The sequence below is a fragment of the Lupinus angustifolius genome, chromosome LG16 (genome assembly GCF_001865875.1).
Source record: "Lupinus angustifolius cultivar Tanjil chromosome LG16, LupAngTanjil_v1.0, whole genome shotgun sequence".
Lineage (NCBI taxonomy): Eukaryota > Viridiplantae > Streptophyta > Magnoliopsida > Fabales > Fabaceae > Lupinus > Lupinus angustifolius.
Window position 1 is genome coordinate 1,482,940 of NC_032024.1, and position 11,879 is coordinate 1,494,818.

The 11,879-nt window shown below is 32.8% G+C and overlaps 1 protein-coding gene and 1 long non-coding RNA gene across 6 annotated transcripts; one reads left to right on the forward strand and one right to left on the reverse strand.

Annotated features, from left to right (window-relative positions):
• On the forward strand, positions 2,430-11,469 carry LOC109330210 (G-type lectin S-receptor-like serine/threonine-protein kinase At1g11330). 5 transcript variants are annotated; one of them, XM_019564298.1, is made up of 7 exons: positions 2,430-3,801; positions 3,903-4,010; positions 4,215-4,378; positions 4,456-4,666; positions 4,831-5,065; positions 5,149-5,299; positions 5,514-5,837. In XM_019564298.1, the coding sequence occupies exons 1-7, from the start codon at positions 2,514-2,516 to the stop codon at positions 5,820-5,822; spliced, it is 2,466 nt and encodes an 821-aa protein (XP_019419843.1). In that variant the 5' UTR covers positions 2,430-2,513; the 3' UTR covers positions 5,823-5,837. The 5 variants fall into 5 exon arrangements, with proteins under 5 accessions (XP_019419843.1, XP_019419844.1, XP_019419841.1 ...); XM_019564296.1 differs by lacking the exons at positions 3,903-4,010; positions 4,215-4,378; positions 4,456-4,666; ... (1 more) ...; positions 5,149-5,299; positions 5,514-5,837 and adding exons at positions 9,238-9,348; positions 9,616-9,779; positions 9,856-10,066; ... (1 more) ...; positions 10,532-10,682; positions 10,909-11,469 and having other exon boundaries at positions 2,437-3,801; XM_019564297.1 differs by lacking the exons at positions 2,430-3,801; positions 3,903-4,010; positions 4,215-4,378; ... (2 more) ...; positions 5,149-5,299; positions 5,514-5,837 and adding exons at positions 7,768-9,132; positions 9,238-9,348; positions 9,616-9,779; ... (2 more) ...; positions 10,532-10,682; positions 10,909-11,469.
• On the reverse strand, positions 5,266-10,740 carry LOC109330212. The gene is made up of 2 exons (XR_002105642.1): positions 10,709-10,740; positions 5,266-5,325 (listed from the first exon to the last, which is right to left on the reverse strand). It is a non-coding gene; the product is annotated as an uncharacterized LOC109330212 (long non-coding RNA).

An 11,879-nucleotide genomic window follows, 5' to 3' on the forward strand; every position in this document is an offset into this window, starting at 1 on the left:
GTAATCGGTTACTCACTTTGAGTAATCGGTTACTCAAACTCTCTGTCCAACAGATACTTAAAATTTATTTTGAGTAATCGGTTACTCACTTTGAGTAATCGGTTACTCAGCTTTCAAAAATCAGTTTTTCAGTTGGATAACTCTTTTCTCACACATGTAACCTGTTAGGTTACACACTATTTTTGAAAAATGTTTGAAGTCTTTTAAAAGTGTCTCACATTTTTAAAAAAATAGTTTGAGCAATTTATACTTGTATATACTTAAGAGTTTATGATAGAAGTACTTACAAAGACTTAATCTAATGTCTTGAAGCTTTATCTTCATTTGTCTTCATAAGTCATCTTCCTTTTCTTCTTTTTTGTGATGTTGTTGTCTTCATCAAAACCGTGTCAAGGTCAGGAGCAAGATATAAACTTATATATAAAGCAAAGATTAAACTCCATGATAAAAATTTACTAATAATTTGAAAGTCTGATATATGGTGTATGAAAAATAAGAAAATTGTGAGAAAGTTTATTTATCTTAGTTACATGATGAGGTGGCAAGTGAGGTAGAAAGATTTAGATAAAGATTATAAATAAATCCAACAACAAATATTTGAAAATTACAATATAATATCTTAATGGAGTAGCAACTACTTGTCACATAACGATAGTAACTCGACAACGTGCGGTGAAGACGCGTGGATGATAATTACTTCAATATTTAGTCTCATAGGAACATATTCAACGTTTTATACTTGGTATATTTCATTTCTTATGAATGGAAAGAGTTCATACTAAATATAAATATGTATATAAATATTTACACTCACCTATACAGACTCTATCAATATAAAAGTTTATAAATAATTGAATGTTTATATTAATATTGTGAAAATCATACTGGACTGAGTAATCCACATACTGGATTTGAAAACTGGTTTGTCGTCTTAATTGAATGAGGGATTGAACCAATTTGAATAGGAGAAATTCTGATCTGATGTTAAATTCGGTTAAACTTAAAATAAATAAAAATGGAATACTACTCTAATATTTTGTTTTCCTCCAATCCAAAAAAGTTGAAAAAATATTATTTCAATATAATTATACATAATTATTAATTAAATAAAATTTTATATTTATACATAATTATATATATAGTTAATTATTACTTATATATAAAATCATCTTATCCGATAGTTTGACTCTAGTTTTGATTCATATGTGAGGACTTTATCAATTTGTCGTTAATAACAAGTGAGAAAAATAAAAGCAATTGTAATGGGAATAGGACATAATAAGTGAGGTAATCATGTTCGAGCCGAAAATATTTATAGGTATATGGGGTTAACTTTCAGTAAGTATTTTTTCATTTACAAGACTCGAACCTTAGACTTTGTTTAAGAAGAATTAAGCATGTAACACTTAGACCAACACCAATTAAGCAAAGTCTCGAATTCGAGTCTTATAGACATACATGTGAATATTTCCGACTCAAACATGATTGCCTCAATTACAAAGATACATGCGGAAACCAAAAAATATTACAGGTCTCACATGTTACAACGAATAACTTATTCCTTTTGATCCTTCCTAATACTATATTTCAATCATATAGCTAGTTTCATTATCTCAACCTTCATTTAGATTCACATTGAATCAACCATGTTAATTTAAGATTGTGAGAGGGTTTATCACAAGTATACTTAGATTGGATCCAATACAAAGGAAAGTAACTTATTGAAAGTGTTCTGGTCGGTGAAAATGTGATCTTTGTGGCTTATGAGAAATGAATAAAACCTCTAGACATGTGAATGATTTTGGCATTTATCATTATGTGGTTTCGTTGCACTTTCTTCTTCAAAACTTAGAGCCGAATGGTTTGACCATTACTTTTTTCAGATAAAACTTGAATAACCCATAAATAAAAGTCTAAACAAGGACTTTGACTTTTTGTATCTTATTTATTTATAAATAGCATATGTTATTTAATCTTTAGCAAAATGTTGATAGGGTTGTACTAGTATAATGTGTATTGATTTATATTATTAAATATGATGAATGATTGACATTATTATACTCAATCAATAAATTAACATTCGAATTTGGTTTAACTTTATCTTAAAAATTCTAAAGTATAAGGTGCAATTACCCTCTATATACAATTAAACACAACATTTGTTGTATATTAATATAATACAATATAAACACGAGACAAAATATATCAATTGACTATCAAATATTTTGTGATCACACACTAAGAAGGAGTTTGTTTCATAGTATAAGACTTCATTAGATTAAAATGTATCATACAAGGCTAATGTTCAATCTTCGAAACTATACTTGCTGATAAGAACAGTCATACATCGAGATTAGTAGAGAGGGTTGGTATAACCCTACTCAACACCCAAAAAAATAGTGTGTTCAGACAAAGAGAGTCCTCTTAATCTTATTGCTCAAGCCAACATTATCAGAAATTGACAAGTATTTGAAGCACTTTCTTTGCCTTCTCAAAGTAGATATTATCATATAATGAGGTTTGATCACTTTAGCATCTTGAAGATTTTGATAATTCTTTCATGTTTTATACATGTTGGTACTTCCTTAGACACAATCTCATCATCCAAAATTCTAAAGGACCCTGAAACTTTAAGCTCCAATGATGGTTTATTCAAGCTAGGATTTTTCACCCCTACAAACTCAACTTTTTCATACCTTGGAATTTGGTATGATATGGCTAAACCCCAAGTTGTTTGGGTAGCCAACAAAGACCATCCACTGAAAAATTCTTCTTCTGGGATGTTCAAAATATATGAGGATGGAAATCTGGTTGTGATGAATGAACAAAATCAGATTCTGTGGTCAACAAATGTGTCTAATGTTTCTGCATCAAACTCCACAACAGCACAACTTCAGAATACAGGGAACCTTGTGTTGCAAGAAAGCACTTCAGGAAGCATGTTATGGCAGAGTTTCCAACACCCTTGTGATACTTTGCTGCAGCAAATGAAACTTACTATGAACAAAAATAACGGCGAGAAAATGGAACTCACCTCATGGAGAAGTCCTCAGGATCCATCTATTGGAGACTTTTTCGCAAGCCTTAACCGGTTAAGTGTCCCTGAAGTGTTCATATGGAGAGGAGAACAACCATACTGGCGAAGTGGACCGTGGAACGGGCAAATCTTTCTTGGGATACCTGATATGAACACGGTTTATCTTCACGGATTTATATTAGGTGGGCAAGATGAAGGAGATGACTCTTATTATATAACCTATACTTATCCAAATAAGTCTGATTTGCTAATATATGTGTTGAGTCCTAAAGGAATTTTACATGAAGTGTATTGGGATTATGAACAGAGTAATTGGCTTGAATCATGGTCATCTCAAAATTCTGAATGTGATGTTTATGGCATGTGTGGAGCATTTGGAAGCTGTGATCATAGTAGTTCACCTATATGTAATTGTTTGAGAGGATTTGAGCCAAGGAATGAAGAAGAGTGGAATAAACAAAACTGGACTAGTGGATGTGTTAGGAAGGAACCTCTTCAGTGTGAGAGAGTCACAAATGGAAGTGAAGCTGGTAAGAGTGATGGGTTTCTGAAGATTCAGAATACCAAAGTTCCGGATTTTACGCAGCGGCTACCTTTTATAGATGATGATTGTAGAACTAAATGTTTGGAAAATTGCTCTTGCATAGCATATGCATATGATTCTTACATAAACTGTATGTGGTGGACTTCAGACTTAATTGATATGCAGAGCCTCTCAAATGGAGGAACTGATCTTTACATTCGGGTTTCGTATTCAGAACTCGGTAAGTTATATGTTTCTTTTATATGAGTGAATAACTTCATAATTCATTATATATGATATGAAGAGTCTAGGCTAAGTTGATCTTTATTTTTTCATAAACAGATGAAAAGAAGAATACAACAGTGATTGTCACAACTACAGTCATAATAGGAACAATTCTTATCATGGCCTGTGCATATATCTTGTGGCAAAGGACCACAACAATACAAGGTAACATGTAAAACATTATTGATTTGTTTTTGTTGATTTATTGCTCATAACTTTCCCACTTAGAGAACATAGATTTATGGCTTATGCATGAGACATAGTATTGCGATTCACAATTAACATAGGAAGTACAATGGCATTACAATTTACAACTATGGTATATGTTTTTCTGTAAAGAGTAAACAGCTTTTTGATGTTTCAATGTAGAGAAAACAAATCAAGAAATTCAGAAGAGAAACCAGATGAGTAGCTTGAGTAAAGCTAAACTAAAGGAGGTTTTCCAGTATAAGTTCGATAAGCTTGCTATCGCGACGAACAACTTTCACTTAACTAATAAACTCGGAGAAGGGGGTTTTGGACCAGTATACAAGGTACTTTTGTCACAATGAACTTCATCACCAACACAAATCATGATTTTCATTGATACAATCTGAAAATTTTGTTCCAGGGTACATTGGAAGATGGACAGGAAATAGCGGTTAAACGACTTTCAAGAGCATCTGGACAAGGGTTAGAAGAGTTTATGAATGAGGTTATAGTAATATCAAAGCTTCAACATCTTAACCTTGTCAGGCTTCTTGGATGTTGCACTGATGGAGATGAAAAGATCTTGATCTATGAGTACATGCCAAACAGAAGTTTGGATGCATACATGTTTGGTTAGTTCTCAACTTCTCATCATGTCTGTTTCTCATCACATTTCTCAATATGATAGTATATATGTTACTATGTTAGGAAAATGAATCTTTTAAACATACAAATTTGCTTATTCAGCTAATTTTGATTTCTTCTGTTGATGTTTTGTGGTTTGTTGTTATATCAGATCCAGTTGGACAGGTGCTGAATTGGGAAAAACGATTTAAAATACTTGAAGGAATTGCTCGGGGTCTACTTTACCTTCATCGAGACTCTAGACTACGCATTATTCACAGAGATCTGAAGCTAAGTAACATATTGTTAGACGAAGAATTGAATCCAAAGATATCAGACTTTGGAATGGCAAGAATTTTCGGACGCAGCGAAGATGCGGCCAACACTAATCGAGTTGTTGGAACATAGTAAGGATTCATGTGTGCTCTTTTTCTCTAAGAGTTTATTATTAAACTAATAGCTATAAAAAATTAACTTACTATTTATGCAGTGGTTATATGTCTCCAGAATATGCGATGGAAGGACTATTTTCAGAGAAGTCTGATGTCTTTAGCTTTGGTGTTTTGCTGCTGGAGATTGTCAGCAGGAGAAAAAATAACAGCTTTTATGAGGATGCTGAATCTTTGAGCCTTTTAGGATTTGTAAGCCTCTCCACCTTGTTAGTTACCTCATTTTCAAAAGATGGGGTTTGTTTACAAGTTGGATTTTGGAGGAGAATTAAGGAAAAATGAAGGCTTGAGAGCCAAGAAATACACTTATGAAGCGACTCTGAAGTCTTTTTTCCCCCTCCAAAACTCAACTCGTAAACGGGCTTTAAGTAATATGATTTTTGACTATTAAGTTGAATGTTTGCAGGCATGGAAAATGTGGAATGATGGGAACATTACATCTCTAATAGATCCACAAATATCAAGTCCTAGCTTTCATACAGATATCTTAAGATGCATACATATTGGACTTCTGTGTGTACAAGAACTTGCAATAGAGAGGCCTACAATGACTAAAGTGATTTCAATGCTTAACAGTGAGACTGTTAATCTTCCTCCTCCAAAGCAACCAGCTTTCATTCAAAGACAGGTCATGTTGGATGTAGAATCCTCCCACATAAGTGATAGATTATTCTCCGTCAATTATGTAAGTTTAACAAAAATCGAAGCAAGATAGCGGAACATAATTGACATATTGTTATTATAAAATGATTACATTCTTGAAATAGTATTGTTTGGTTTTCTTCTCTCCTAATAAATATTACACTCTTTTTTTATTGGACAAGAAATATATATTAAGGTTACCCAACCCAATACAAAAAGTGGAATAGCCCTAAAATTCATGAGATGATTATGAAGAACCATTACTATAAAACTCAGGACTATTAACTAAAGTGAGAAGTCATACACAGTAACAAATATCATTTTTCCACAAAATTATTTCCATTTTATTTATATCAAGTCTAAAAGTTGTATATATATGAAGCTGCACACTACCTCTGAACCATACATTGTTCTTCATAAACCATATCATCACTAGCCAAAACATTATCCATGGTTTCTTCATCTTTCAATTAATATCCAATGCCATATGTTTGTTAAAGTGTTAAACTCAATTGCTTGACAAATCCAGATTTGTTCCAAGCCAAAAATACAACCTTTCCCAACATTTAAAAGCATGAGACAATACCGACAAGAAGTTGGTCTAGTTGTGTAAGACTCCACTAAATTTTTAGTATGATCAAAAAGTCAATAATTCGATTTTTAGAAACAACATTTGTTAAAAGGAAAAATCATACATCCCAAAAAAGATTAATTTTTTTATTCATATAATAGATGAAGGATACTTTAGGCATTATAAAATAACATGACAATTATTGGATCAACATTCTATATATGATTAGAACACATTATTCTATATTAGCATTAGAAATAACATGTTGCTACAAGCTGCATGAGGTCTAAGCCTTTAAATTTTAACTTTCAAAACAATAAAAAGTTAAAGATTAATCAAGATGGTTTTTATTTTCTACCCACCAGATTTGAAACCGGAGAATGAGTTATTGAGTAGAAATTTGTAAATAAATTTCCTACTAAACATAGTCATTCAAGTTATTGATAATATTCTTCACCTAATCCCCTTTGCTACACATAGATAACTTCTTTCAATCAAAGATGTACTAGTTAAAAGTGGTATATGATTAATTTTCCTTAATTAAAGTCTCAAGTTTGTTTGAATCTTGACGATAGAATATTTTTATTGGAACATTTAGTCCTACCCTATTGTATATGTTCTTGGTTCAAGTATAATCGTTAAGGTTTCATCTCAAAATCAATTGGTGATGAGAGAAGTAGCCAACAAATATTTAAACCATTCCGGAGACAATGAGGTAGGCGATGTAGAACTTACTTTCGAAAAATGACCTCCCATGAAGGGTATTTATTGTCTAGATTCTAGACCTAAATGATGGATTTTGTGACTTTGAAATGCACCATCTTTCAATTCCACTACTGGGTTTTCTTGTTTTAGCATAATGGGGGTTTGGTGGATTTTCTTTTGCAATACTTCTCAGACATGTCAATGGTTTTAGCATTCTGTGGGTTCGATGCACTTTATTCTTCAAAACTTAGACAACACAAGAACTCTGGGGTAATTAAAAGGTAAGTTCTTATTTTTACACTTATGAATAAAAATAGAAGTAGATTATAGATAAAATTTGAATAACCCACAAATAAAAGTCTAAACAAGGACTTTAATCTTTAGGAAAATGTTGAAAGGGTTCCTATGAGTGTAATTTATATTTGTTTAATATGTATCCATTTAGATTCTTATTGAAGTTATTATGCTCAATCAATATATTAATGTTACAGTCACTGTATCATTTATTATTTATTTTGAGTTAATACATTAACATTGTATAAAAGTCATACAATATAAGAGTATGCATCTTTTTCTCTAAAAGGTACCATACTAGGTTAATGTTCAATCTTAGGAACAATATTTGATGAGAACAACAACCACTAATGCTTACTAGTTCAGAGGGTTGGTATGTTCTTACTCAAAACCAAAAAGAATATTGAGTGTTCAGACAAAGAGAGTGATCTTAATCCTATTATTCAAGTCAACATTATCACCAACTGACAAGTATTTGAAGCAGTTTAGTTGCCTTCTCAAAATTACAATAGATATTTTCACATAATGAGGTTCTATCACTTTAGCAACTTGAAGATTTTGATAATGCTTTCATGTTTTATACATGTAGGTACTTCCCTAGACACCATTTCATCATCCCAAATTCTGAAGGACCCTGAAACTTTAAGCTCCAATGATGGTTTGTTCAAGCTAGGATTTTTCACCCCTACAAACTCAACTTTTTCATACCTTGGAATTTGGTATGATATGGCTAAACCCCAAGTTGTTTGGGTAGCCAACAGAGACCATCCACTGAATAATTCTTCTTCTGGGATGCTCAAAATATATAAGGATGGTAATCTGGTTGTGATGAATGAACAAAATCAGATTTTGTGGTCAACAAATGTGTCCAATATTGCTGCATCAAACTCCACAACAGCACAACTTCAGAATTCAGGGAACCTTGTGTTGCAAGAAAACACTTCAGGAAGCATGTTATGGCAGAGTTTACAACACCCTTGTGATACTTTGCTGCAGCAAATGAAACTTACTTTGAATAAAACTAACGGCGAGAAAACGGAACTCACCTCATGGAGAAGTCCTCAGAATCCATCTATTGGAGAGTTTTCTGCGAGCCTTGACCGGTTAAGTATGCCTGAAGTGTTCGTATGGAGAGGAGAACAGCAATACTGGCGAAGTAGACCGTGGAACGGTCAAATCTTTCTTGGGACACCGGGCATGAACACGGTTTATCTAAGTGGATTTATATTAGGTGGGCAAGATGTAAGGGAGGACTCTTATTATCTCACCTATACTTATCCAAATAAGTCTGATTTGCTAATATATATGTTGAGTCCTAAAGGAACTTTACATGAAGTGCATTGGAATTATGAACAGAGTAATTGGCTTGAATCATGGTCATCTCAAAATTCTGAGTGTGATGTTTATGGCATGTGTGGAACATTTGGAAGCTGTGATCCTAGTAGTTCACCTATATGTAGTTGTTTGAGAGGATTTGAGCCAATGAATGAAGAGGAGTGGAATAAACAAAACTGGACTAGTGGATGTGTTAGGAAGGAACCTCTTCAGTGTGAGAGAGTCACAAATGGGAGTGAAGCTGGTAAGAGTGATGGGTTTCTGAAGATTCAGAATACCAAACTTCCGGATTTTATACAGCGGATACCTTTTATAGATGATGATTGTAGAACTAAATGTTTGGAAAATTGCTCTTGCATAGCATATGCATATGATTCTTACATAAAATGTATGTGGTGGACTTCAAACTTAATTGATATGCAGAGGTTCTCAAATGGAGGAACTGATATTAACATTCAAGTTTCATATTCGGAACTCGGTAAGTTATATCATTTTTTTATGATTGAATAATTTCATAATTCATACATATATATATGATATGCAGAGTCTAGGCTGAGTTTATCTTTATTTTTTTCATAAACAGATGAAAAGAAGAAGAATACAACAGTGATTGTCACAACTACAGTCATAATAGGAACAATTCTTATTGTGGCTGGTGCATATATCTTGTGGAAAAGGACCACAACAATACAAAGTAATATGTCATTGGTAGACTAAACAATTATTGATTTGTTTTTGTTGACTTATTGCTCTTAATTTTCCCACTTACAGAAAATAGTTTTCTGAATTATGCAGGCAACTTCACACACACAAAAAACTATTATGGTTTCATAGTATGCATGAGACATTGTATTTGTGTTTCACAGAATCACAGTTAACATAGGAAGTACTTAGGCATTACAATTATGCTATATGTTTTTTCTGTTAAGAGTAATTAAAAGCTTTTTGATATTCAATGTAGAGAAAACAAATCAAGAAATTCAGAAGAGAAACCAGATAAATAGCTTGAGTAATGTTAAACTACAAGAGGTTTCCCAGTATAAGTTTGATAAGCTTGCTATGGCAACGAACAACTTTCACTTAACTAATAAACTCGGAGAAGGGGGTTTTGGACCAGTATACAAGGTACTTTTGTCACAATGAACTTCATTACCAACATTAATCACATTTTCATTGATACAATCTGGAAATTTTCTTCCAGGGTACACTGGAAGATGGACAGGAAATAGCGGTTAAAAGACTTTCAAGAGCATCTGGACAAGGGTTAGAAGAGTTTATGAATGAGGTTATAGTGATATCAAAGCTTCAACATCTTAACCTTGTTAGACTTCTTGGATGTTGCACTGATGGAGATGAAAAGATCTTGATCTATGAGTACATGCCAAACAGAAGTTTGGATGCATATATGTTTGGTTAGTTCTCATCATGTCTGTTTTTCTCATCACATTTTTCAATATGATAGTATATAAGTTAGGAAAATGAATCTTTTAAACATACAAATTTACTTATTCAACTAATTTTGGTTTCTTCTGTTGATATTCTGCTGTTTGTTGTTATATCAGATCCAGTTGGTGAGGTGCTGAATTGGGAAAAACGATTTAAAATACTTGAAGGAATTGCTCGGGGTCTACTTTACCTTCATAGAGACTCTAGACTACGAATTATTCATAGAGATCTGAAGCTAAGTAACATATTGCTAGACGAAGAGTTGAATCCAAAAATATCAGACTTCGGAACAGCAAGAATTTTCGGACGCAGTGAAGATGTTGCCAACACTAATAGGGTTGTTGGAACATAGTAAGGTTTCCTTTGTGCTATTTTTCCCCAAATATTTTATTAAACTGCTCTCTATAAAAAATTAACCTACGGTTATACAGTGGTTATATGTCTCCAGAATACGTGATGGAAGGGCTATTTTCAGAGAAGTCTGATGTCTTTAGCTTTGGTGTTTTGCTGCTGGAGATTGTTAGCAGGAGAAAAAATAACAGTTTTTATGAGGATTCTGAATCTTTGAACCTTTTAGGATTTGTAAGCCTCTCCACCTTGTTAGTTACCTCATTTTGAAAAAATCTATTTCTTTTAAGGGTCTGTTTGCGAGTGTGATTTTGGACGAGAATGAAGGAAAAATGAAGGCTTGAGAGCCAAGAAATACACTTATGAAGCGACTCTGAAGTCTTTTTTTCCCCTCCAAAACTCAACTCATAAACGGACTCTAAGTAATATGATTTTTGACTATTAAGTTGAATGTTTGTAGGCATGGAAAATGTGGAATGATGGGAACATTACATCTCTAATAGATCCACAAATATCAAATCCTAGCTTTCATACAGATATCTTAAGATGCATACATATTGGACTTCTGTGTGTACAAGAACTTGCAATAGAGAGGCCTACAATGACTAAAGTGATTTCAATGCTTAATAGTGAGACTGTTAATCTTCCTCCTCCAAAGCAACCAGCTTTCATTCAAAGACAGGTCATGTTGGATGTAGAATCCTCTCACATAAGTGATAGATTATTCTCCATCAATTATGTAAGTTTAACAAAAATCCAAGCAAGATAGCTGAACATAATTGGCATAATGTTATTGTAAAATGATTACATTCTTGAAATAGCAGTGTTTGGTTTTCTTCCAGCATCTGAATAGCTGTATAACCAAACTTTTACTATGACCAAACTTGTATGTTTGTTGGAGTTGACACTACTGAACCAGCTATTGTGCTTACTGAAGTTGTGAAAATTCTCAGGGTCTTTAAGATAGATCAGTTTGACTAAATGAGGCTAAAGAATTTTAGTTCTATGATGATGCTCTTAAGGAAAATGTGCCTTGTGGAATTTTCTATTTCCTTTGAATCTCTTGTTTTTGAAGCTAACTAATATAAAACACTTTATATTCCATGGTATGTTTTGCTTCTGTTCACAAATTATTTTTCATGCACAGGATAATTATCAAATCTTTAACATAGCTTAAAAGAATCATCTATTTATCAATCTATTTTTTATTGCTTGAACATTCAACATTAGATTAACATACCATATGCATATCATAGAAAAACCATTAGAGATTGAGCTAGAGCCATTGACAAACTAATTAACCCAATGGCAGAATTTTGGTTTTTACTCGGTTACCACAAAAAATCTCTCATCATAGAGTTCTGTCAAGTGTTGTTCAATAATTTAAAAGCTTTATAACTCCTTTCAGAAAATCAATATTTGCAACTTGCA